At 35.7% G+C, this 27740-nt stretch overlaps 1 protein-coding gene and 1 pseudogene across 2 annotated transcripts in view; both read left to right on the top strand.

Moving 5' to 3' along the window:
- TAOK1 (TAO kinase 1) overlaps positions 1-27740 on the top strand; it is a 155455-nt gene that overhangs the window by 71039 nt on the left and 56676 nt on the right. Inside the window, exons 3-8 of the mRNA XM_082603520.1 lie at positions 13800-13871; positions 16475-16576; positions 18232-18277; positions 18845-18941; positions 20966-21079; positions 23731-23822. Coding sequence (XP_082459646.1) covers positions 13800-13871; positions 16475-16576; positions 18232-18277; positions 18845-18941; positions 20966-21079; positions 23731-23822 — 523 coding nt within the window. The remainder of the gene's footprint in view (positions 1-13799; positions 13872-16474; positions 16577-18231; positions 18278-18844; positions 18942-20965; positions 21080-23730; positions 23823-27740) is intronic.
- On the top strand, positions 25841-27599 carry LOC309793174 (lysine-rich coiled-coil protein 1-like; annotated as a pseudogene). The gene has a single exon. The product of its transcript is annotated as a lysine-rich coiled-coil protein 1-like (transcript).

Below are 27740 nucleotides of genomic sequence, written 5' to 3'. Positions count from 1 at the left end.
TGGTCCGGGACGATCCCACATGCTGTGGAGCAGCTAAGCCCGTGCGCCACAACTACTGAGCCTGTGCTCTAGAACCCGTGAGCCACAACTACTAAAGCCCGTGCGCCTAGAGCCCGTGCTCCACAACAAGGGAAGCCACAGCAATAAGCCTGTGCACCACAACAAAGAGTAACCCCTGCTTGCCACAAGTAGAGAAAAGCCCGTGTGCAGCAACGAAGACCCAATGCAGCCAAAAATAAATAAATAAATAAATTTATTTTTTAAAAAAGAATTATAGAAAGACAATTTACATATAATTAATTGATATGGTGATTTCAGATCATTCTTATTAATTCATTAAAATAGCTCCCAAATGGATATTCACATTTTCACATTCACATTTGATTGGTTGTATATATTGTCTTTTTTTTGCTCTTTACAGCATGAAGTTTGTCCTTAGGCCTGTAGCCAATTTTGCCTTTACTCTTTTACTTTCAGATGGTGAGAAGAGATAACATGTAGTATTGTGCTCTTATTTAATTACTCATAGCTCATTTAATTCTGTTCTAAATAGTATTTTAATTTTTTTATTTTTTGAATTATAATGGACCTACAATACTATGTTAGTTCCAAGTGCACAACATAGTGATTTGATATTTCTATATGTTACAAAATGGTTACCATGATAAATCTAGTTACCATCTGTCACCATACAAAGTTATTACAGTATCATTGCCTGTATTCCCCATGCTGTACATTTCATCCCTATGACTCACTTAGTTTCTAACTGGAAGTTTGTACCTCTTAATCTCCCTCACCTGTTTCACTCATCCCCTCACCCCCATCCCCTCTGGCAAACCACCTGTACCTTCCCTGTATCTATGAGAATGTTTCCATTTTGTTTGTTTGTTTTGTTTTTTAGATTCCACATGTAAGTGAAATCATATATTTGTCTTTCTCTGTCTGACTTATTTTACTTAGCATAATATCCCCTAGGTTCATCCATGGTTTCACAAATGGCAAGATTTCACCCCTTTTTAATGGCTTAGTAATACTCCATTTTATTTATATATATATACACACACACAGACACACGCCATTATATATATGTGTGTATGTATATATGCAGCTTGTCTTCTTTATCCATTGGACACTTAGGTTGCTTCCATATCTTGGCTATTGTGAATAAAGCTGCAGTGAACATGGGGGTGCGTATAATCTTTTCAAATTAGTGTTTTTGTTTTCTGCAGAAAAATACACAGAAGTGGAATTGCTGTATTGTCTAGCAGTTCTACTTTTAATTTTTGAGGAAGCTCCATGCTGTTTTCCATAGTGGCTGCACCAGTGTACATCCCCAGCAATAGTGCATTAGGGTTCCCTTTTCTCTACATCCTCATCAACACTAGTTATTTGTTGTCTGTTTAATAGTCATTCTGACAGGTGTGAGGTGATATCTTACTGTGCTTTTGATTTGCATTTCCCTGATGTATCTGTTGGCCATCTTTATAAATTCTTTGGGAAAATTTCTATTCAGGCCCTCTACCCACTTTTTAATTGGGTTGTTTGTTTTGATGTTGAGCTGTATGATTTCTTTGTATAATTTGAATATTAACGCCTTATCACATACATCATTTGCAAATATCTTCTCCCATTCAGTAGGCTGCCTTTTCATTTTGTTGACAGTTTCCTTCCCTGTGCAAAGCTTTTTAGTTTCATGTAGTTCCATTTGTTTATTTTTTGTTTTGTTTCCCTTGCCTGAGAAGACCTATCTGAAAAAATATTCCTAAGACTGATTTCAAAGAGTGTACTACCTATGTTTTCTTCTAGGAGTTTTAATCCATTTTGAGTTTATTTTTGTATATGGTGTGAGAGAGTAGTCCAATTTGATTCTTCTGCATGTAGCTTTCTAGTTTTCCCAACACCCATTTATTGAAGAGACTGTCTTTTCCCCATTGTATGTTCTTGCTTCCTTTGTCATGGATTAATTAACCATATAAATGTGGGTTATTTCTGGGCTCTCTTATTGATCTATGTGTCTGTCTTGTGCCAGTATCATAGTGTTTTGGTAACTGTAGCATTGTGGTATAGTTTGAAATCAGGGAGCATGATACCATCAGCTTTGTTCTTCTTTCTTAGTATTGTTTTAGCTATTTGGGGTTTTATGTTTCCTTACAAATTTTAGAATAATTTGTTCTAGTTCTGTGAAAAATGCCATTGGTATTTTGATAGGGATTGCATTGAATCTATAGGTTGCCCTGAGTAGTATGGGCATTTTAACAATATGAATTTCTCCAATCCATGAGTAAATACATCCTTCCATTTGTTTGTGTAATCTTCCATTTCTTTTATCAATGTCTTACAGTTTTCAGAGAACAAGTCTTTTACCTCCTTGGAGGAATTATTCCTAGGTATTTTTTTTTTGATGTAATTGTAAATGGGATTGTTTTCTTAATTTCTTTCTTTCTCTGATAGTTGTTATTTGTATAGAAACTCAAGAGACTTCTGTACATTAATTTTGTATCCTGCAACTTTACTGAATTCACTGTTGAGTTCTAATAGCTTTTTGGTGGCATCCTTAGGATTTTTTTATATATAATATCAGGCCATCTGCAAAAAGTGATAATTTTGCTTCCTCCCTTCCAATTTAGATGCCTTTTATTTCCTTTTCCTTCCTAATTGCTCTAGCTAGTACTTTCAGTACTATGTTGAATAAAAGTTACGAGAGTAGTCATCCTTGTCTTGTTCCTGATCTTAAAAGAAAGGCTTTCAGCTTTTCACCATTGTGTATAATGTTGTCTTCAGGTTTGTCATATATGCCCTTTAATATGTTAAGGTATATTCCCTCTGTACCCACTTTGTTGACAGTTTTTATCGTAAATGAATGTTGATTTTTGTCAATTCTTGCTGGCCTTGTAGAATAAGTTCAGAAGCATTTCTTCCTCTTCAGCTTTTTGGAATAGTTTGAGAAGGATAGGTGTTAACTCTTCTTTAAATGTTTGGTTGTATTCACCTGTGAAGCCATCTGGTCCTGGACTTTGTTTCTTGGGAGTTTTTTGATTACTGATACAATTCATTACTGGTAATCGGTCTCTTCCTATTTTTTATTTCTTCCTGATTCAGTCTTGGGAGATTGTACGTTTCTAGGAATTTATTTATTTCTTCTAGGTTGTCCATTTTACTGGTGTATAATTGTTCCTAGTAATCTCATTTGTAATTTGTAGTCTGTGATGTCAGTTGTAACTTCTCTTTCATTTCTGATTTTATTTATTTGGGCCCTCTCTTTTTTTTCTTAATGAATCTGGCTAAAAGTTTATCAATTTTGTTTATCTTTTTGAAGAACCACCTCTTATTTTCATTGATCTTTTATGTTGTATTTTTAGCCTTTATTTATTTCTGCTCTGATCTTTATAATTTTTTCATTCTATTAACTTTGGATTTTGTTTGTTCTTCTTTTTCTAGTTCCTTTACATTTAAGGATAGGTTGTTTATTTGAGATTTTTCCTGTTTCTCGACGTGGGCTTGTATTACTCTAAACTTCCCTCTTAGAACTGCTTTTGTTATGTCCCATAGCTTTTGGTTCATTGTTTTTCCATTTTCATTCGTCTCCAGGTATTTATTTTTTTTTTCAGTGACCCACTGATTACTTAGTGTTTAATATCATATAGTTTAGCTTCCATGTGTTTGTGTTTTTGCAGTTTTTTTCCTGTAATTGATTTCTAGTCTCATACTGTTGTGGTTGGGAAAGATGCTTGATAATAATATAATAATAATATTTATATATGAATTTTTATTTTATCTTATTTATTATTATTATTTTTTGGCTGCGTTGCATCTTCATTGCTGCATGCGGGCTTCCTCTCTAGTTTCAGCCAGCGGGGGCTACTCTTCATTGTGGCGCGTGGGCTTCTCACTGCGGTGGCTTCTCTTGTTGCAGAGCACGGGCTCTAGGTGCACGGGCTTCAGTAGTTGCAGTACTGAGTATTCATTACTCAATCCTCCTTCTTTTTTTTTTTTTTTTTTTTTTGTGGTACGCGGGCCTCTCACTGTTGTGGCCTCTCCCGTTGCGGAGCACAGGCTCCAGACGCGCAGGCTCAGCAGCCATGGCTCACGGGCCTAGCCGCTACGCGGCATGTGGGATCTTCCCAGACCAGGGCATGAACGTGTGTCCCCTGCATCGGCAGGCAGACTCTCAACCACTGCACCACCAGGGAAGCCCCTGATTGCTATTCTTTGCCTTTAGCTCAGCTTTCATCTCAGCAAATGAGTTTTCTAATTTTAATTGGCTCCTCTTTATAGTTTCTAATTCTTCGTTACAGTGGTTGGCATTTTTATCAATACCTTTCTTAATTCCTTCAGTATTTTTATTACTTCCTTTTTGAACTTGGGATCTCATAGACTGGAGAGGTCTGTTTCTTTTTTTTAAATTTAATTAATTTATTTATTTACTTATTTGGCTGCATTGGGTCTTCTTTGCTGTGTGCAGGCTTTCTCTAGTTGTGGCGAGTGGGGGCTACTCTTGGTTGCGGTGCACGGACTTCTCATTGTGGTGGCTTCTCGTTGTGGAGCACAGGCTCTAGACACGCGGGCTTCAGTAGTTGTGGCACGCAGGCTCAGTAGTTGTGGCTCGTGGGCTCTAGAGCACAGGCTCAGTAGTTGTGGTGCACGGGCTTAGTTGCTCTGCGTCATGTGGGATCTTCCCGGACCAGGGCTCGAACCCATGTCCCCTGCGTTGGCAGGTGGATTCTTAACCATTGTGCCACCAGGGAAGTCTCGAGAGGCCTGTTTCATTGCTTGTTCTTTCAGGAGATTTTTCTTGTTCTTTTAATTGGGAGTGGTTCCTCTGCTTCTTTATTTTACTTACATTTCTCTGACTCTGTGCATTTAGGAGAAACCCTTATCTACTGTGGTCTTGAAGGGCTGTTTTTATGTGGGAGCACCCTTGTGTAGTCTGTGTGAGTCTGATATTTTTGGTGCAAGGACTGTTTTTAATATGGGTGCCTGCCATGTGTTTCTTCAGTGTGTGGTGGCTTTTATTCTCTTGATAGGAGGTGTGATTGGTGTTGTAGTGAGCAGACAGCCTGCACTGGATGTTGAGTGGGGCCTCCTATTTGCTCTGTAATTGTCACAGCCCTTTTGGGGGTAAGGTCTGCTCCCCAGTTGTAATAGAAGCCCCTAGATCGGTTTCGGAGCTGTGATGTGAGGTAGGTGGTACTGGAGCACCTCTGCTGGGAGAGGAGCCACTGCGTATTCCTCTACAGGAGCTGTCCACCAGGAAGTGCACTCTGTGGTGTTGCCTGTCACGTTCTGTGCACTCACAAAGCACACTGTTGTTGGCACTACCTTCGGCCCTGCCTCAGTCAAGGGAATGCAGGCAGGCAGCCTGGATATCCCTCAGGCTTTGTGCTCACAAAGCCAGTAGGGCAGATCTACTGAAGTCAGGCACCTGGACGTTCCACAGGGGCTACAGAATCAGCCCATGTCCTGGCCCTGCCTCTGCATGCCTGTGTCTGCAAAGCCTGTAGCTGCTAGCGCAGGACCACCCCAGCCTTGGAAGCAACAGTAATCCACTGGGATGTCCCGCAGGCACAGAGCTTACAAAGCTGCCAGTAGCCGTGTAAATCCACCAGTCTCACAGCCCCTGAGGGTAGGCTCAGATTTCAGCCCCACTTCTGCATGTGGACAACCCACCAGCACAGAGGTGGTAGAGGTGGAGCCACATTGACTGTGAGCTCAGGTGAGCTCGTTGAGAATGAGGCTGCTATGATGGGGCCCCGCCCCTCCCTTTACCTGTGTGTTTAACTATGTGGCTTCTATTGTGGCCCCAGGCTCTATCCTGCGCACACCCCCAGTTGCAGCCCAGAGCACCCTCCAGCTCCTTCCGGCTGTCTCCACACAGCCAACCCCAGCCCTTTTCCCAGGTCTGTCCACTGAAGCCCAAGTTGCAGCACTCAGCCCCTGCACGCACCAGCAGATGTGCATCTCGGGCTGGGCAGTGCAGCGAGGTGGCCAGGACCATCTGTGCTGGTTTCTCTCTGTTCTGCCTCCCACAGTCTGGTTGCTACACTCTCCTCTGAGCCTGTGAAGCTCCTTATCTGTCCCAGCTGATCTCCCAACCAGTGAAAGGGGTTCCCAGACTGAGGGAACCTTCCTCTTTCATAGCTCCCTCCCAGGGGCACAGGTCCCATCCTGATTCCTTTTTTTTTTTTTTCTTCATTCTACTCTGATATGTGGTGCTCTTTCTTGCGGTTTTAGTTGTATTAGATATTCTGCCAGCGTCCAGTAGGTATTCTGTGAGAATTCTTCCACATGTAGATGTATTTTTAATGTATTTGTGGGAGGAGGTGTGCTCCACGTCCTTCTCTTCTGCCATCTTTATCTCGAGAAGCAGTTTTCTTAATGTCCAAGAAAGAAGTTAGGAGTAAGGAAATGAGGAAGGCTAGAAATAACCCTGTTGTATGTTGAATTGGAATTGGAGGTATCAGTAGGAACTCCTCTCTCTCTCCTCTCTCTCTCTCTCTCTCTCTCTCTCTCTCTCATGCACACACACACACACACACACACGCAGATATACACATATTTATAAAGAATAAAAATTCCTTTTATTAAATGTAGAAGGACTATGGGAAATAATTGTTGCAGCCAAGATCCACTAGTAGATGCTAAAATTAGTAGGTTACAGTTTGAGGTGAAACAGGGTAGATGCATGATCTCAAGTATAGCCCCAAAGATATTTATTAATTAAAATGGAAACATCAAGGCATATATCTGGCAGAGACTACCTTAACCAAGTGATCAAGGTTAGTATCACCAGAAACATCGACATCATTTATCTCCTTTCTGAGATGACACCAAGAAGGATACATCATTCCTGTGGCATTCTCATTTAAAATCCATAAACAGTATACTTATGAGGAAATATCAGGTAAACTCAAATTAGGGAACATTATACAAAATAACCTGTACGCTTCAAAAGTGTCAAGGACATGAAATACAAGGAAAGATTTAAGAACTTTTGCAGGAGGAGAGAAAGGCAACATGATAACCAAATATTACTGCAATGTAGGATCCCAGAATAGAGAAAGGTTAGTAGTGGACTTCCCTGGTGACGCAGTGGTTAAGAATCTGCCTGCCAGTGCAGGGGACATGGGTTCGATCCATGGTCCAGGAAGATTCCACATGCCGTGGAGCAACTAAGCCCATGCACCACAACTACTGAGCCTACACGCCCTAGAGCCCGTGAGCCGCAGCTACTGAGCCCACGCGCTGCAACTGCTGAAGCGTTTGCTGCTAGAGCCCGTGCTCCGCAACAAGAGAAGCCACCACAATGAGAAGCCTGCGCACTGCAATGAAGAGTAGCCCCCACTTGCTCCAACTAGAGAAGGCCCTGCACAGCAATGAAGACCCAACGCAGAGAAAGAAAAACAAAGGTTCTTAGTGAAAAAATTGGTGAAATTCAAATAAAGCCTATAGTTTAGTTAGTAGTTAATGATTTTACCAGTGTTAATTTCTTAGTTTTGATAATTTTATTATGCAAGATATTAACATTAGGCAAAAGCTGGGTGAAAGGTATATGGTAACTCTCTGTACTATATTTGCAACGTTTCCGTAAGTCTAAAATAATTTCAAAGAAAAAAAATTTTTTTAACTCACTAGTAACCAGAAAGGAACTTTTTCCCCAAAATTGGGGAGGATGTAAGTTTCTGTTGACTCTTTTTTTTTTTTACTTCAGAAAAATAATATACATTTTAGAAATTAAAATTTCTAGGAAATAAAATTGGTAGTTAAAGGAATATGTTTTATTATTTTAAAGACCGTGACTTTAAGATTGAGCCAGTGATATACTATTCTAAAGTCATAAAACATCTCTAAGTATTCCTTTCTTAATCTATAGGGGAAAACTCCACTCATTTATTTCTTCTTTGTATAAAAATTGTTTTTTCCCCCTCAAACAGCAAGTATCATACAGATGTTTAATATTTTGGCAGTATTATGGGTTTAGTCTTTTTTTATGGGCACCTTAGGAATGACACTACAATTTATTAATAAATTAATAAATTTAGTAATTTATTAATAATAAAATGTTATTTCCCTTGAGAAAATATGGTTCAAATTCTTAACAATTTGAGCTTTTGGTTTATACCCCAATTATAAATTGGAGACAAAAATAAGAAAAACTCCATCTATAATTTCACTACCCATGGACAGCTACTGTTAACAGTTAGGTATATAACTTGTAGAATTTTGTGTACACGTGTATGTGTGTGTTTGATGTTGCTCACGTTTGTTTAATTTCTGGATTGGACACAAAATAGAGAAGAGGGACCCAAGGATATAGATATTTTAGAAACAACCCTTTTTCTATATTACAGTTTTGTCTGAGTTTATGCTTATACCTTTCCTCTCCAAATACACTAATATAGAGAAATATAGAAAAAAGGAAAAATATACATAGAATCTTAGAAATGGGCCCAATAAAAAAACCCCATTGAGAAAATCCCTGAAAAATAGCCATTCAATATGCTGGTAGGAATTGTTTTTATTGATTTTATTTAATTTAATTCATATATAATAAATATACAGATATTAAATATATAGTTTGATGAAATCAGATAAATTATACAACCAACAGTTCAACATATAAAATGGTGATAGTTATAGGAATGGATATGAAGAGATAGAGGATGGAATGATTCTTGTTTGAATATACCTCTTTGGATAATAAATACTTTATATACTTAAAAATTAAAATTAATATGTATGGGGGTAAGGTTGTCACTGACATCAAAGGCAAACAGGAACAATGAACCCAACTGTATTTCAGACATAACCACATTGAGGGGAAAAATAGAACTAATATGAGTAACTTTTGTACATAGTGTTTTAACTGTATACTCTCAGTCTGGTTGGGAGAGGGAAACTGTAGGCAAATCTTGAACCCTTCTTAATAGACTTGTTCCATATTTGTATGGGTGTGACGGATCTGAAACTATATGTTAAAGGATTAAGTGGGAATTCCTTGGTGGTCCAGTGATTAGGACTGGGCGTTTTCACTGCCGTGGCCGGGGCTCAATCCCTGGTTGGGGAACTAAGATCCTGCAAGCCATGTGGTGTGACCAAAAAAAAAAAAAAAAAAGGAGGATTGAGTAATGAATAATGTTGATGTTGTTTGGGGTCAGGATCCTAACTGTGAAAATATGGAAAGAAATATGGAAGTGGGGAAGGTAAGGAAGAGCCCTGTGGGTTTGATTGGATAGGAATTAACAGTGTTAATATGAAATAATTATATCTCATATATGTGTGTGTGCATCTCTTAGCTCTATCTGCTGCAAGATTCTATTTGTAATGACACCCAGTAGTAATGAGCACACTTAGCACTCAGATCTTGAATTTAATTCCTAACTAAAAGGAAAAAGAACTTATTGGAGGAATGTCTCATTTTGTTGCAGGGGCAGGGAACATAAATGATAAGCCTTAGAAGACCTTGTGCCAGAAAGTTAAAAAGTGCTTTAAAGAAAGAAAAAAAAAATGGGGCCTGTCAAAAAGACATTGGAGCCAGCTTATAGGGGCCTCCGCTGGCCAAATCTGGAACAATTTGAATATCAGTATAAAGATAGAAATGGATTATAACCCATTTAATAAAATAAGGCTTCATAATTTCCATGATAGATGATGGATGGATGGATGAAAAGGGGGGTGTTTTCCTTATAATAGAATGCCTGACTGATAAATGTGAAGGGAATGGTAGAGGTGGGGGGAGGAAATGTGCATTTTGTAATCATCATAGTGAAGATTGTTTTGGGCTATTATCTTCAATGTTTGCTAAATCTAAGGGAAAATTTTGATGAGCAGGATGTTTACGTGGTTTTAAAGTATCTCTTCACAGATTGTTTGTTAGATACAAGGTAGGAAACAGTAACTTTAACTATACACATTGGAAAAACACGGCACCTTTAGTGGGTGATGAAAATTGGTAACACCAATGAGGAGTGGACACATTGTATATACCTCCAGATATGATACCCTGGGAAGGACACAATATCACTCTTATAGTATTCTTGCCAGGTGTGTATAATCAGAATCTAATCTTGAAGAAATGTCAGACAAGTACAAATTTAGTTACATTCTCTAAAATACCACAGTGTATTCTTCAAAAATGTCAGTATCATGAAAGACAAAGAGGGGTTATGGAATTGTTCTAGATTAGAGGAGACTAAGTAAGCACAATATGTGATCCTGAAGGGAGAGAAAAACATGTTCATGAACATTAAATATTTTTACTTTTTGCTTTTTAAAAACATGAATAAGCAAAAGTCGTATCTCCTTTTAACTTGGTCATTTAATTTTAATCATCATTACTAGTACATTTGGATTTTAATAGTCACGTTTTAGTTTAATTTAGTATTTAAAAATAATATTAGATTTGCAGATTTCACAGTTAGTACAGTGTTTTTCCCTATAGTCTTTGTCTAGTTCCCCTAATGTTAATATGTTACATAATCATGGTACATTTATCGAAACTAAGAAATCAACATTGATAGGATACTAGTAACTAAACTATCTACTATATTCTGTGTACTAAATTTTGCCAGTTTTTCCACTGTCTCTTCTCTGTTCTAGAATCTAATCCAGGATACTTCATTGCATTTAGTATACCCACTTTTAAATTAAGCTTTGTCTTAGGCCAATTAAAAGTGTAGCTGTTTAATGCAAAACAGTGGAATTAGGTCCTTACCTCATACTATAGAAACTGTAGAAAAATTAACTCAAAATGGATCAAAACCTCAGTGTGGCAGTTAAAACTATAAAACTCTTAGAAGAAAACATAGGGGTAAATCTGCATGTCTTTAGTTTTGGCAGAGCATTCTCAGATGTGACACCAAAAGTATGAGCAATAAAAGAAAAAAATAAATTGACCTTAATCAAAAATAAAAATTTCTGTGCTTCAAAGTAGTGAAAAGACAACCTACAGAATAGGAGAAAAAAATTTGTAAATCATATATCTGATAAGGGACTTGTGCCTAGAATATGTAAAGAACTCTTATAACTCAATCAAAAGACAACCCAGTTTTAAAATGGGCAAAGGATCTGAATTGACATTTCTCAAGGAGAGATGTACAAATGGCTAAGGAGCACATGAAAAGATAATATCATTAGTCATGAATCTTGAAAAAAGCCAGTCACAAAAGACCACATATTACATAGTTCCATTTATATGAAATGTCCAGAATGGTCAAATCTCTAGAGACACGGAAAAGAGACACGGAAAAGTAGATTAGTTGTTGCTTAGGGCCGAATGGGTTTTTTTTTTAAATGAAGAAAAGAATTTTATTGTAAAATACACATAAAATTTACCGTTTGACTGTAATGCAAATTGCAATGAACAATTTGGAGTTTCTTTTTGAGGTGATGAAAGTTCTAAAATTGTAATGATGGTTGCATATATCTGTGAATGTTCTAAATGCCACTGAATTGTACACATTAAAATGGGTGAATTGTATGGCATGTAAATTATATCTCAGCTCTTACAAAAGAGCGCAATATAGCTGTTTAGACATGATTAAAATAAAGAGGTTCGTAGATAGATAAGGAGAGAACATTTTGGAAAAATTAATTTATATTCAAGCAGGATGTCTGTGGTTAGATCCGCTTCACCCATTACAATAAGTGGTGCCAGTTTCCTAACCAGTACACCGGTAATTGAAATTGGCATGTGATTAAGTTTCCCGGGGCCCACTTAACTGAGTGTCTTTTTTTTTTTTCCCCAAGCCACTCTATAGAGATAAAATTTACATATGTGCTGTCTTTTTTTTAAACAAGTTTTAAAGTATAAATTACATACCATAAGTTCACCAATTTTATGCCTACATTTCAATGATTGTCAATAAATATGAGTTTTGCAGCCATCACCATAATCTAATTTAGAACATTTTATCTTGGGAACTCATTAAAAATCTGAATTGAAGATGAGTTCTTCCAACAGATGATTTGAGGTGGTTCTGATACTTTTAGTTAACCCATTTAAAATATTTTGCAGCTAGTCTCATGTGCTTTCTTAATATATAATCATTTTTTTAACACATGGAAGTTTGGCTTTTCTAGTTAACTGTCGTGTTTCTGTTACATTTTTATTACCCTTTTTCAGAATTACCTCAACAATGTTAAGTAATAATTGTGATAGCATTTTAGCATTCTTAAGCCTGATTAGCAGTAGTTTACAATAGAGGTGATTTATCATGTTAAGGAATTACCTTTCTAATTTGTGTTTCCTAAGAGTTTGGCCTTCTTTGCAATTGAATACATTTAGAGTTGGGCACTTCTGAATTTTCAGGATTTATTGAGCATTTATAAATATGTGTGTGTGTGTGTGTGTATATATGTGTATTTATTTATTTATTTGTTTGTTTGTCCCCCCTTTAACTTTTAAAACTTGTGGTAAATTATGAAATTTTTTTTTCTAATATTAGAATCTTTTGCATTTCTGTAATTTTATCCAAATGAAAAACTATATATATTAGTGGGGTTTTTTTGGGGTTTTGTGTGTGTGTGTGTGTGTGTGTGTGGTACTCGGGCCTCTCACTGTTGTGGCCTCTCCCGTTGTGGAGCACAGGCTCCGGATGCGCAGGCTCAGTGGCCATGGCTCACGGGCCTAGCCGCTCCGCGGCATGTGGTATCTCCGGGGCACGAACCCGTGTCACCTGCATCGGCAGGCGGACTCTCAACCACTGCGCCACCAGGGAAGCCCTATATTAGTGTATTTTATCCAAATGAAAAATTATTTTAATGCTCTGTAATATTTTTAAATTTTCATTTAGAGTTTTCTTGTCTATATTTACAAGTGAAATTGATACCTTTCTATTTTGTCCTGTTTGTGAGGTTTTAGTTATTGGGTTATATTGCCTTCTTAAAATTAATGGGCTAGCTTTCCTTTTTTCCCCCCCTTACATCCTGGAAAGTTCACCTGGTAAAACTATTTTCCACTGAAGAGTATTTTAGATTTGTTTGTTTGTTTAATATTTGTTTATTGGGCTGCGTTGGGTCTTCGTGTGGCAAGTGAGATCTTTGTTGCTGTGTGTGGGATCTTCGTTGCAGCATGTGGGATCTTTAGTTGTGGCATGCAAGATCTTTAGTTGCAGCATGTGAACTCTTAGTTGCGGCATGTGGGATCTAGTTCCCTGACCAAGGATGGAACACTGCACTGGGAGCTCGGAGCCACTGGACCACTGGGGAAGTCCCTATGTTTTGTTTTGTTTTTTTGCTGCTTGCGGAATCTTAGTTCCCTGACCAGGGATCAAACCAGTGCCCTCGGCAGTGAAAGCCGGGGTCCTGACCACTGGACTGCCAGGGAAATCCCCACTCAAGAGTATTTTAAAGACAATTCATTGGTGTTCTTTTCAGTCTGCCACCATTGTTTGTTTTTCTTACATTTCTTACATTTTCTTCTTAAGATCAGTTTTAGTAATTTATTCCTTCCAGAAAATTGTCCATTTCATTGAGATTTCAAAATTGATTAGCATAGGCTTGTATATACTAGTCTTGTTTTGTCTCTCTGTTATAGTGCTATTCATATTTCTGTTTTTTCCTCTTAACTAGATCTCTCAAAGATAAACCCTGCTTTATATTTCTTTCCAAAGTACCAGTTCCTGGATGATTTGATAAGTTTCACTATATGGTTATTGGGTTTTTTTGTTTTTAATGTTCTTTAAAGGCAGTTTTGATGTTCCTTTTGACATGGTAGCTCATAAATGCTTTTATTCTCAAAGAAATTATTGCCCAGATTTAATCTGTTAATTTTTACAATAGTTCTTTCTTTGTTTTTTTAGGCACGAGATGTGCGCACCAATGAAGTGGTGGCTATCAAGAAAATGTCTTATAGTGGAAAGCAGTCCACTGAGGTAGGTGAAATATTTATATTCTTTTTGACATGTTAGAAAAAGACATACTGTTTTTAATTAAGGGTAGCTGGGAATTTTTTCAAAAAAGTGTAGCATACCTAAAAGTATATGAATATTAAGAATATATCTCAGTGTATTTTCTTTCACAAACTGAGTGTACCCATTTAACTTGTACCTAGAGCCATAAACAGCATATTACTGGCATTCCAAAAGCCCACCTGTCCCCCTGCTTTGAAATTTTTAACTGTGGTATAATATATTACTTTATCTTTATCATAGAAGGCTTATCAGTTTCTAAAAGAGTAAACTAGAATAAGATGCATTTAACAGTAAATTATATTGGATGTAATTTTTTTAATGATTCAGACATTAACGGCTGATTTAAGCAAACTTTAATCAGCAGACAATATATATCTAGTCTGAAAAATTAAAAAAATACAATTATTGATACTACACTGAGTATACTTTAGTTCACTAATATTGTGAGTAGTGCTTTTTAGTATATTTATTTTGTATAATTGCATAAATTTATTTTATGAAATATAGTCTGCTTTTTAAAACTAGGATCTGTCAGTCTTTAATTTTTCAATGTAATTATTTTTAATTGTGGTAAAATACACATAACAAATTTACCATCATAACCATTTTCAAGTATGTACTTCAGTGGCTTTAAGGACATTCACATTGTTTTGCATCCATCACCACCATTCATCTCCAGAACTCTTTTCATCTTGAAACACTGAAATTCTTTACCCATTAAACAATAACTCCCCACTCCCTCCTCCCCTCAGCCCCTGGATATCACTCTTCAGTTTTCTTTCTCTATGAATTTGACTACTTTAAGTATCTCATGTAAGTGAAATCATGTAGTATTTGTCCTTTAGTGACTGGCTTATTTCACTTTACATAATGTCCTCAAAGCTCATCCAAGTTGTGGTATGTGTCAAAATTTCCATCCTTTTTAAGGCTAATATTCCTGTGTGTGTGTGTGTTTGTGTGTGTGTGTGTGTGTGTAAAACACTACATTTTATTTATCCATCCATTCATCTGTCAATGGATGCATAGGTTCCTACTGCCTCTTGGTTATTGTGAATAATGCTGCTGTAAATATGGGTTACACAAATTTTCTTTTGAGTCCTTAGTCTCAGTACTTTAGGTATATGCCCAGAGTTGGAATTGCTGGATCAGTCTTTAAAGATTTTAGTTTTCTACTTTTTTGGAATCTCTTTATTTTATGATAAATCTTATTTTTGTAATGATCATACTATGAATATGATAACACTATTATGATTGTATCACTGTTCCATCATTTTGATACCTAAAAAACTCAGTTTCTTACAGGATTACTCTCATTTATATTCTATTCTGTAGCACAATTTCAGAACTAAGCTTTCATAGGCAAACTTGTACTGTGTTGGAGTCTGTTTGATTAGTCACACCTAGAACAAAAAGTTTCATTTAGGGCATCATCTTTTCACATCTAATATTAACGTCTTTCATGAAATTTTTTTACATTGAAAAATGCAGGGTTTTGTTTTATTTTGAAAGTTTCAAATATCATTCAAACTTGAAATTTAAAGGCCATGAAACATTTTCTGAGTTTAGCATCTTGTATCTTACACATTTTATATAAAACACTGTGAACATATTTTGCTGTATTTTGTTGAGGGCTTGTGAAATAACATCGGCGATATATGATCTTACATTCTAGTACAAAACATTTTTTAAAGTTTCCTATTATGCCAGTTTCCCTGCTTTTAGAAATATGGCCCAAGTCAGTGGTAAAGGTTGAAAAAATGAAAACAAGAACAAAAAATAGATTCCTCTTTCTCACCCCACAGCTGCTAAGCCTCTGGAGTCTCTGGGTGTAGACCCGGTAAACAGTATTTTTAGAGTTCTCTGGTTGCTTCTTAAGAGTAACTATGTTTAGGACATGGCCTAAGTGTCTAAGGTTGTCATGGAGTAGCTTATGGCTGAAGGTTTATCTGTATTTCCTGGTAGGTGTCATTGAGGAATGCTCTTAGTAAAATATGTAGGGAAATGTTTTCATACTGTTTTTTTTTTCTTTGAACTTTCCCATATAATAACTAATTGTTCTCTAGCATTTTTTTTAGGAAGTGTGCACTTTACGGGTTTAAATCTTCATTTGAATTTAAAAAGCAAACAAAACCTTAACGTTTGGTAGAACACATAACCCAAAAACACAATAGATGAACTTAATGGTATGTAAATTATACATCAAAAAGCTGCAAATAAGAAGGGAAGATGAACTTTTGAAGAAAAATCACTAAATATGGTATATAGTTTTCATCGGCATGTTTGGTGTGTGGTTATAAAATTTTAATAAGACTCATTGATGATAAGTTTTACCAAACTAAAATTTGTCCTACCTTGAATGAAATAATTTTATAAATTATGTAATTGAGTTATAAACTATATGAACATAACTTTTTAATTTATTATTTTGATATTTACATATTACAAATGAAGTTTAATGTTCTCAATAACCCTTCTTAATCTGATAACTTTTTTCTTATATAACTTTCTCAGGAAAAGCAGCTGTTCATAATTTTTTCCTTTATTCGTTTTTTTTCTCCCCATAGAAATGGCAGGATATTATTAAGGAAGTCAAGTTTCTACAAAGAATAAAACATCCCAACAGTATAGAATACAAAGGCTGCTATTTACGTGAGCACACAGCATGGGTAGGTATATGCTTCCCCCTTGCTGTAATTTTAGTTGGTTTCTGTTTAGAGTTAATTATTTCAAGAATGTCTCAAAATGGTTGTGTAAGGCCATGCAGAAACACCTTGAAATGTTAGTTCATTCTGAGAGGGAGAGTAGCTTTTCCTAGAACTCCTAGGCAGGAGAGGGAATGTATGTTTTGCGAGTTTACTGCAGAGATTTAGCTGACGTTTATGTACATTTCTTGTACTCATTTTTTAAGGTAAATGGTGACTAGGGTTTGTTTTACTTCAAACACTCTTCTTGATCGCCTTGGTGAATTTATTTTATCTCAAGTAGAATCTTTTTAATAATATATTACATGGTACATGGTAAAATATTCTCTGACATTTTTTAGTAGTATCATTCTTCAAATGGTTTATCAAACATTGTGAAAGCAATCCTGTTACTTGAGGATGAAATGTAGCCTATCTTTGACATAAACATATTGTAATCTATTTAACCACAAAGATCTTGGTGAAGTCCTGCTGAGTCCTGGTGAAGTTTGAACTGATTATGATTCCTTGGCTGAATAATACTAATGCTAGAGAATTGAGACACTTTGTTACAAGAAGTGGTGATTAATTTTTCCCCATTGTTACCGCTGAGGTGATACGGTAGTAATACTGTAGCATTGTGGGCATAACTGTATCTTTTAATAGAGAGGCTAAATTTTCTTTAAATGGAAATGATCCCTTATTTTGAATAATTAATAAGTCACAGCTAATTATCATTTTAGTATCCTGAACCTAGATTTGTAATGTTTGGTGCATTTTTATCCAGTTTAATTTTGGTGGTGATGGCAGTACTCCTGAACACAAGGCTGTGGTTAAAGAAAAAGCAGTGACATTGGGGAGATTACCTCTCTGTCTCTCACGTTTCTCCATTTGTAAAATAAGGATAGTAATAGGGCCTACCTCATAAGGTGGTTGTGAGGATTAAATTAGTTTTTTTAAAAAATATTTATTTATTTATTTGTTTGCACTGGGTCTTAGTTTCGGCAGGTGGGCTCCTTAGTTGTGACTCAGAGGCTCCTCAGTTGTGGCTGGCAGGCTTCTTAGTTGTGGCATGCGAACTCTTAGCCGCTGCATGCATGTGGGATCTAGTTCCCTGACCAGAGATCGAACCCGGGCCCTCTGCATTGGGAGCACAGAGTCCCAACCACTGCGCCACCAGGGAAGTCCCTTAATTAGCTTTAATATATATAAAATATCTGGCACATAGAAGGTGCTCTGTGTTTGCTTTAACTGTAACCTAAGCTTTGTATATATAGTTCCAAAGGACAGTTTTTTGCTTCCTAGCGATTACTAAAGTATTGCTTTAGTACTATAGATTAATAGTAACAGAATATATATATTCCTTTATAATTTTAGTGGTAGTTATATATGAAATACACATCTTATACAAATGATTATATGTTGGTATTGTAAAAGATTAATGTATTATTAGCTTAACTTTACATTTGCACTTAATATATTACTAGATACATAAATACTCATTTTTTAAGGTAAATGGTGACTAGGGTTTGTTTTACTTCAAACTGTCTTCTTGATCTCCTTGGTGAATTTATTTTATCTCAAGTAGAATCTTTTTAATAATATATTTTAATGCTTGTATAATTTTTCTTCCCATGTAGCTTGTAATGGAATATTGTTTAGGATCTGCTTCAGATTTATTAGAAGGTAGGTTTCCTTTAATCATTAAGAAAAAACAGTATTAGCAAAATAAAATGAGAATTCAATAAAAGGTTTCTTAAATAATGTACAAATTTTCCAGAAAGAATAAAAATCTTAACCTTTCTATATCCTCTGCATAGTATGCACTATCCTCATTAAATGTAATGTAATAGCATAAAAAAAGGGATTTTTCAAAAAAAAAAAAGGGATTTTCTCTCATTTTGACTTAAGTTTTTTTGGAATCTTTGTCATTCAGCTTAATCTGTTCCTTCTGTTCATAATGAAGATATTAGAATAAAGGGAGAACTTTTATTACTTTTGTTTTTGTAATCACCAAATAATTGCTTAATGTTGTTAGCTTAAAGGAAAATTGGCTGTGGACTATATACTTTAACAGCTAGGCACAACTGTATACTAGTTGTAAAGTTCAATAGCATTATTTTATTATCTTTGGAAGGAAATCCCGTCTTGCTACATGTTAGTTTTTAAAAATTGCCTTATATATTAGGTATGTATTTTTAAACAAAAATGTTCTTTATAATAAATATTTTCAAATAACTTTCTTATTTTAAGTTCACAAAAAGCCATTACAAGAAGTGGAAATAGCAGCAATTACACATGGTGCTCTCCAGGGATTAGCCTACTTACATTCTCATACCATGATCCATAGGTAAGCACTTTGAAAATTATTATATATTAACAAGCAAATGGCTTGTTACATTATTAACTTATTAACCCTGAAAGTTTTGTCGATTATAGCCAAATAAAACCATTTCTTATAAACTCAGGTTTTTTAGATTGTCCATGTTAAAAAGTACATACTAGTACACTTGATCTCTTTGTTTAGGATAATTTTTATCTTTGTCTATACATGTTGCTGGATTTTCCAAAGTTCAGGCATACCTCATTTTGTTATGCTTTGCTTTATTGTACTTCACAGATACCTCGTTTTTTACAAATTTAAGGTTTGTGGCAAGCCTGTGTCAAGCAGGACTCTAGGTGCCATTTTTCCAACAGCACTTGCTCACTTTGTGTTTCTGTCACATTTTGGTAATTCTCACAGTATTTCAAACTTTTTCATCATTTTATTTGTTATGGTGATCTGTGATCATTGATCTTTGATGTTACCATTATGATTGTTTTGCCATTAGCAGTAAAATATTTTAAAATTAAGGTATGTACATTATTTTTTTAGAGATAACACTACTGCATATTTAGTAGCCTACAGTATAGTGTAAACATAAGTTTTATATGCACTGAGAAACCAAAAGATTCATATGACTTGCTTTATTGTGTATTCTGTTTGTTACAGTAGTCTGGAATCAAACCTGTAGTATCTCTTAGGTATGCCTGTATGTGCACTTTATGGATTTGTGCACATTTAATTGAAATTAATTGTAGAATCATTTAATCTGGGGAATGGAAAAGACATTAGGGATTATATAGTCTTACTTTTTTCATTTTACCAGTGAAGAAACTGATGCCCTAATTTGTGACTAATTTCCCAAAGTTCACAAAGCCAGGTGGATTTAGATTAGAACTAAACCTAGATCTTCTGTCTTCCTGGTAACTGATAATGCCAGATTTATTCCATTGATTCCATGATAGGGATAAATAAAAGATACTTAATACTTTTTATGCTTTGAGTATTGATCCTTGATGATCCTTGATAATGAATAGTAAAATTAAGCCATTCCATAATGCATTTTTAGCATTGGTATTGGTTTTACCTGTTTTAGAAGGAAATTAGCATTTTTTGATTATATATGTGAATCAGGCAATACATGTTAAACTATATAGTAGAGTCAATTGTGAGTTAATGTGATTTTTTTTAATTAAGATGAGGATTGTAAGGTCCAAGAGAAATTTACATACTAGTAAGTAAGTGAATAGAAGATTTAGAATTATAACCTAAGGTATTCGCACTGCACAGCTTGTGGGATCTTAGTTCCCTGACCAGGGATTGAACCCAGACCCAAGGCAGTAAAAGCACTGCCAGGGAATTCCCTAAAGTACCTTCATTTTTAAAAAACAAATGGAAGGAAAATAGATTAATTTAGTATTATGTCCATTATAATAGTAAGAATTGACAAGTGCTTGGGAACTTAGTTTTTCTGTTTTTGAAAGGTTAAGTATATGTTATGGTGCCCATTGGACATACAGTCCCATTTTATGAATATCCATAATTTTCTGGGATCATGGATATTACATTATCCATATGTTTGTTTTCATTTCATATCCTAAGGGTGGAAATGATATGAATAATCCTTTTTTAAAAATTGGGGGCATGAAATTCTTTTGTTTATTTATTTATTTTTTACATTAAGTAGGTTACTCAGAAATCTTAAAATTATGAAGGAGTGGTCTGCTATTTAAATTTAATTTTTAAAACCATTATTTGTACCAATAAATAGGACCTCAAATGAAGACTATACACTTTAATTACCTGATTTTCTGTCCTGTTTTTACTGCTATTTTGCCTTCTCTTTTACAAAATTGTTACTATATATGAATTCTGTATTTTTTGTATTCTAATTTGGATCTTAATTCTCATCCCAATTGAGAGATTATCCTAGGACTTAATTATTTTGATTTCTCCTTCTCTGTTTTACAAATTTTTATTTGATTTTTATCATTTTTTTACACAACCCAGTGAAGGAAAGAGAAATAATTTTCTGTGTTCCTTAAACCCAGAGATATCAAAGCAGGAAATATCCTTCTGACAGAGCCAGGCCAGGTGAAACTTGCTGACTTTGGATCCGCTTCCATGGCATCTCCTGCCAATTCTTTTGTGGGAACGCCATATTGGTAAGAATAATCTTACCTGGATTTGATCTTCATAATTGATATTGTGTGTGGTTGTGTGTGGTTGTGCGTTTTTAAGATGTCTTTTTCCTGAAAATATAATGTTATTTTGGACATTTTAACTTTAAGCATTATAGTTAGTTTCAAGTACAGATTTGGAGTGCTCCCCTTACATCCCCCATTTTTTAAATTTGTCCCCCATTTTTTAAATTTGTCCCCCCTACAGTTTCCTTCCTATGATTATCTGCATCATATATTGGGTGTGGGAGTGGAAACATTCAATAAAAATTCAAGTGGGGAAAAGATAGAAATGCGAAGTGGAAATGTGTGTGTTTTCTTCAGATTTATATTTACTATATATCATTGATCTTCAGGCTAGGAGTACCTAAAGACTGGTAGTGGACTTGGAGTTCTCTGGGGTTTTTTGTTTTTATTTTTTATTATGGAGAATTTCAAATATAACACTAGACAAAAGTATAATGAACCCTACGTATTCATTCAGCCCAGCAACTTTATCCCCATGGCTAGTCCTGCCCTATGCACTCACCTCTCCCTTTCTTCCTCTCCCCTCAGTTACTTTGAAACATTCTAGACATCATCTAATTTTATCCATAAATAATTCATTATTAATGTCAGCAAGTTTGAAGGGAATAATTTTCCAGATCTTCAACTTTCAAATGTATCCTCTTTCTCTGTGTATACTGAGAGCTGTGTCTTAGGCCCACTACGTCATCTTTCTCACCTGCCTTTCAAATCTCCCTTCTCCTGCCTCATAAAAGAAAGGCTTCTAACTCACCCTGAATATTACAGTGATGCATTGCTCTGGGGTGTAAAAGCCGCAAAGCAACACCAGAGGAACAACTTGAGAAGATGTAGCATCTGTCAGATATATTGAAGAGTCAGGACAAAACTCTTGGCAAGTCCTTGTACCTTTCCAGTCATCTCTCTTCCGTTCCTTTTACCCTTTGCTTTTTCTTTCTCCCCAATTATCTTCCTTCTCTTCTTTTTTTCTAGTGTAGAATTCATAACTGACATGGTTGTCGTGGGGACACATTAACATGTTACTTGCATTGAATTCAGACTTTTTTCTGGCAGAAGGTGATTCTGATTTGACTGATTGATATGACCATGAAGACTGATTTTGCTAACTAGATTATAAGGCAGTGTTTTTAATAAATTGAATGAACTAATTCTGCAACTCCAAGTTTTTAGTATCTTTAAAGCACATACACAATATACACACATATAATATGCATTATATCCTTTGCAACTATTAAATTTATAAAATTTACATATCAACTCAAAAGTGTGCAAGGGATACACAGTTTTTATAAATTCATTGAAGATAAATAAATGAATAAAAATTTGAAGACCACTGCTCTAGATGACCAAAAATTTCTATGTAAAACCCTAGTTTAGATAGAGTCCCCCATAAAAAAGGGTTCTGTGAGTGAATAATATTTCTCAGTGCTTCCCCTCTTTAGATATTAATGATGAATATTAGATATTAAAAAGGCCCTCGAAAGTTCTGCAATAAAAAAACAAATTACTTGTTTAACTTTTCCTGATAATTTCTCAAACTTCCTTCAGCATCTTAAAGAACACATTGACAATTGAAAGTTTACAATAAAGTAAACATATTGGTTAATTTGTATATAGTGTATTTGGTTCATATTTATATGTCTTTACACAAATGCACGTGTGCACACACACACAAACACACACACAGGGATACCTGGTAATAATCTTATTGAAGCAGTCAGCAACTGTTCTAAGTACCTATCTGTGCTTAATACCAAATACATATGAAGTATAAGGTAAAGTATCATCAAGAACCACAGACTCTAGTTGAAGACTTGAATTAGTGTTTCGTTTTTTGTAGGATTTTTTGGGGGGGGGTTGTTTTGGTTTTTGTATTTTTTTGGCTGCGCCAAGTGGCATGTGGGATCTCCCTGACCAGGGATTGAACCTGCCACCCCCCCTGCAATGAATGGAAGCGTGGAGTCTTAACTACTGGACTGCCAGGAAAGTTCTGTGTTTCATTTTATCACCAAGACACCTGTCGTTGGTTGGTTATAAAGTTGATAATTTTGTGATTGTTTTAGTTGTGATCTGCCCTAGCCATGTTTATCATGGGACACTATTCTAATTTGAAAGAAAGGCTGCCAAGCTATGGTTATTCAGCGTTGGATATTGTGATAGGTACTTCCTAAAATAAATGGAGTGAGTTTGTCATTTCAAGGGAAACAACTGATGGTATTCAATGCCAATGGTAAAATTCCATCTTTCAAGCAAAAATTAGATGGGATCCTGAGACCAAAATGTTTGAGAATCACTGGCCTAAAGGCTATACAGTATTAAAATTTGCAGACTTGAACAGATGCAGAATACACCCCTGCTCTAGGGCATCCTTCCTTTAGGATGCTGTTATATGATCATGACACATGGTGAGAATGAGTCTCACACTATATATGCAAAGGTAAATATTTACCTCACAACCTGTAATACATTTATTTCATATTATAAAAATTCTTAATGTCCAGATATATTGCCTGGAATTCACACCAGGTGTTCTCCATGTAGATAGTCATTACATTTTAAAAGAATAGCATACATTTTTTAAACTTTAATTTAAATGACATTTTATTTTTTAGGATGGCCCCAGAAGTAATTTTAGCCATGGATGAAGGACAGTATGATGGAAAAGTAGATGTATGGTCTCTTGGTATAACGTGTATTGAACTAGGTAAGCATGTTCTTTATTACTGTGTAGTAAATTTTGATCAAAGTTTTACCTCAATTTCTATACCAAATTACAGCTTTTTATTTTTTATGTTGGTTGCTAAGGGGAGCAATATGTTTATTACATAGTTTTCATTTTGGTTATCTGGTAATTTTTATATATATTAGCTTAGGTATGTTGTATTTGCTCTGTTAAAGTAGGTCTAAAGTAACTTCCACTATAGTATTAATTAAGTTTGAGGTATCTATGTCTTATTATTAATGAGTATTTGTTAAACACTTGGAATATATATGTGATTACTAGATTTACCATCTATAGATGGTCTCTAAAGCATTTATGAGTTACTTACCTTTACCTAGGATACTTATTACTTTGAGTTAGATTTGAGAATTAGCTGTCAGGCTGCATACGTATTGTAGTAGTTTAATTTTATGCACACATTTTATTCTGTTGCCCATAAATGGAACTATGCTTAAAGCAGCGGACCACCATAACTTCACTAACATTCCCAATGTAAGTGAGCCAGGTGGGTAATTGAACTGTCACTGTAACTGAAGATGATGGCCATCTTCTTGCTCTTGATTCCCCAGGCTTCCCCCCACAAACCCAATATCCTTTTCTTTTTTTCCTTCTTATAAGAACATTCCATTAAACTTTATTTAAAAACAAGAATATTTAATTGAACATTCTAGGAGTGACCAAGAATTGAAAACAACACATTAAAGTAAAAATCCTTGTGTAATTTTGACAAATCATATTTATTTTAAAGTTTGATAACAGCAGTAAACAGAGATTTGGCGATTACCATAATGCCATTCTCCTCTGATCTCTTCATCTCAGTTTGAGGTTTGCAAAATGTTTCTTCCATTTGAAAGTATCCTTAAGTGTCTTAAATTCTTTTTCTCTTGATTCTTCTTCCTACTGGTAGATCCTAATTACTTTCTTAAGAAACCTGGGTATAAATGTAAAAAAGCTGGTTAATATATTCTGCCCATGGGTTATTTTTACACTCTTATGCTGGCTGATGCATATATGTGCCCCCTGGTGATAGCGAAATTGCATTAATGGTCCTGTTAGATATCTCTGATATATTTTAATATTTATCTGATTAGAAAGTATTCATTGGCTAATTTTACTGCTCAGAAAGAAATCTCTCTAAACTGCAGTTTCTGTGAAATGGTTTCTTTTTTCCAGACTTTTCTAGCTTCTTTTTATTATAGTTCACAAGATAGAATTACTTCATAGTGAGAGTATTTATGCTTATAATAAAGCAACTTCAGAAGATGCGACTGCCTTTGGATAATTTCAAATGAGTGAGATGTCTTAAAGAAATTCTTAGAGTTTTAGGCATACATTTGGCATCTTCAACTTTTATAAATAGTCTTTCATAATCACTTTAAAAATTTTTACTTACAAATATTTTGAATTATGAAGTTGTTCTAAGTTCAGGAACTATATTTTAAGCCTGCTTTGGGTTCCAAGGGAAAGGTCTAGAGGAGCACAAGCAAATAAAACTGTCTGCATTGGTAGAAATGTTCTGTGTCTGCATGCCTTTTGAGCACTTGAAATGTGGCTAATGTAACTGAGGAACTGAACTTAAAATTGTATTTTTCTTTTTTTTTTTTTAATATTTATTTATTTTTTTGGTTGTGCCGGGTCTTAGTTGTGGTATGCAGCATCCTTGTTTCCGCGTGCAGGATCTTCCTTGTGGCATGTGGAATCTTTAGTTGTGGCATGTGGTATCTTTAGTTGTGGCATGCAGGATCTTTTAGTTCTGGCACGCGGGAACTAGTTCTCTGACCAGGGATCAAACCCGGGCCGCCTGCATTGGGAGTGCCAAGTCTTAACCACTGGACCACCAGGGAAGTCCCTTAAAATTGTATTTCATTTAAGTAAGTTTACATATAGTCACATGTGGCTAAGGGGTACCCTGTTAGACAGTACAGGTCTGTAGGCATGCAAATTAGATTTGTAGTCTTGGGAACTAAATCTGTTACATGCTTTTACTTTAAAATAGTTAAAGATAGTGAATTAAAGCAAACTATTTTCTCATAGCTTGGTTATGTCTTACGACCAAGAAATCTTAAAGTGCAGGATTTTTCATACGTGAGTTTATATGTTTGATTACAGTTAATCTGATGGAAAAGATCCCTAGTTTGTTGTTTTCAGGAATGATTGTACAATCGTGTTTATAAAAATAAATTTACCATTTTTTTCTGATTATAAAAGTATATATTGAGGATGTAAAATTTCAGAACTTTAAAAGGAGTAAAAGGAAAATAAATCAAAATAAATATAACTACAATAATTTGTTAATGGATACACAGGATAGAAAGATGTAAACTGTGACATCAAAAACATAAATCAGTGGTGCACCTCACAGCTATGGCGGCCATGCAATGGTGCTGTCCAGTCAGCCGCTGGTGGTGTTGGTGACTTCCTCTCAGGAAGTCCGGTCTCCGCCTCCTGCTCCCACCACGCTTGCTTGGTGGCGGCAGAGGCAGCGGTTGTCCCTGCCTCTCTGCCTCCTCCACCTCGGCCTATCCACCAGCTGGCGTTGGCGGGGAGGGGGACAGTAGTTGTAGACAGCCACCGCTGCCTCAGAGAAGATAACACATTGAATGAGCAAAGAATGAACTTTTTACAGATACCTTTTATAAAAGGCTTATAAGGAATAGTGCCATAATTTGAATGACAATGGATTTCACATTATGAGGTAAATGGGAGTGAAGTATTGGACAAAAATAGATTTTTTAATCTCTGCATCATGGTTTTTAGCTCCTCAGTTGTTGCACAGTCTCACTATCTGGGGAAAGTTCATGCTAAAAAACTGAAGCAATTAATGGGTGAATATGATCAAATTTCTCCACCAAGTTCTCAACCTGATAAGCAGAATCCCTTGTCAACCTAATGAAGTATTCAAAGAAGACATCTGACTCTTTTCAAGATGAACTTGAAGATTATATCAAAGTGCAGAAAGCAAGAGGCTTAGAGCCAAAGACTTGTTTCAGAAAGGTGAGAGAGGATTATTTGGAAACCTGTGGATACAAAGACGAGGTTGATTCTAGACCCAGGTGTAGAATGTTTGATCAAAAACTCCCTTATGAACCTGTCCAGACCTACCGAAGACCATGCAATATTTCACAAGCAGTGGAGAAGTGGTTACCTCAGTGACTACCAGCTCATGACAGCAGGCTGAGACTGGACTCCCTGAACTACTGTCAATTCACCAGGGACTGTTTCCCAGTATCCCTGAACTTTAGTCAACAAGAGTAAAACTGTGGCTCATACAGTGTAGGATCTGGAGTTTACAGGCACCTCTCCTCAGAAAACAGTACCAGTGTCCATCAAGCTAGTTATAAACAGATACATCAGAAGAGAGAAAGATACCCAGAGGAAGGCCAGGAAAAACCAGAGGAGGAGTGGCCCAAGCATAAAAGGAAGAAAGCTTATGAGGAAATAGATTTAGACAAACACAAGAGCATCCAAAGAAACAAAACAGAGGTGGAAACAGAGTCAGTACAGAAAAGCTTAAGAACCAAAAGGAGAAAAAAAGCTGAGGTGTAGCCTCTAAGAAAGAGGAACATAAGCATAGAAAAGAGAAAAAGGAACAAGGGAAAGAAAGGACAGAAGAGGAGATGCTTTGGGACCAGTCTGCCCTTGGATTTTGAAGCTCTTGCACTGGTTCTCCTGAGGTTAAACTGAAAAAATAGTTAAGGAGCTTGGTTTTATGATGTCCATGTTCATATCGCTCTTCTCATGTGAACAGGTACAAAGGCTAAGTGAACAGAAAACATTTAGTGTGCTTGCTCTCCAAAATGGAAATTACTTTTCCTCTCCTAAAATCATTACTACATTTTTCTTATACATAATGTAATTTCCCTTAATGAGGGTGGCTCTGCTTTTATTCATCAAATTGCT

This window comes from Mesoplodon mirus (assembly GCF_964341445.2).
Source record: "Mesoplodon mirus genome assembly, chromosome: 18".
Lineage (NCBI taxonomy): Eukaryota > Metazoa > Chordata > Mammalia > Artiodactyla > Ziphiidae > Mesoplodon > Mesoplodon mirus.
This window is presented reverse-complemented; position numbering and strand designations above follow the sequence as displayed.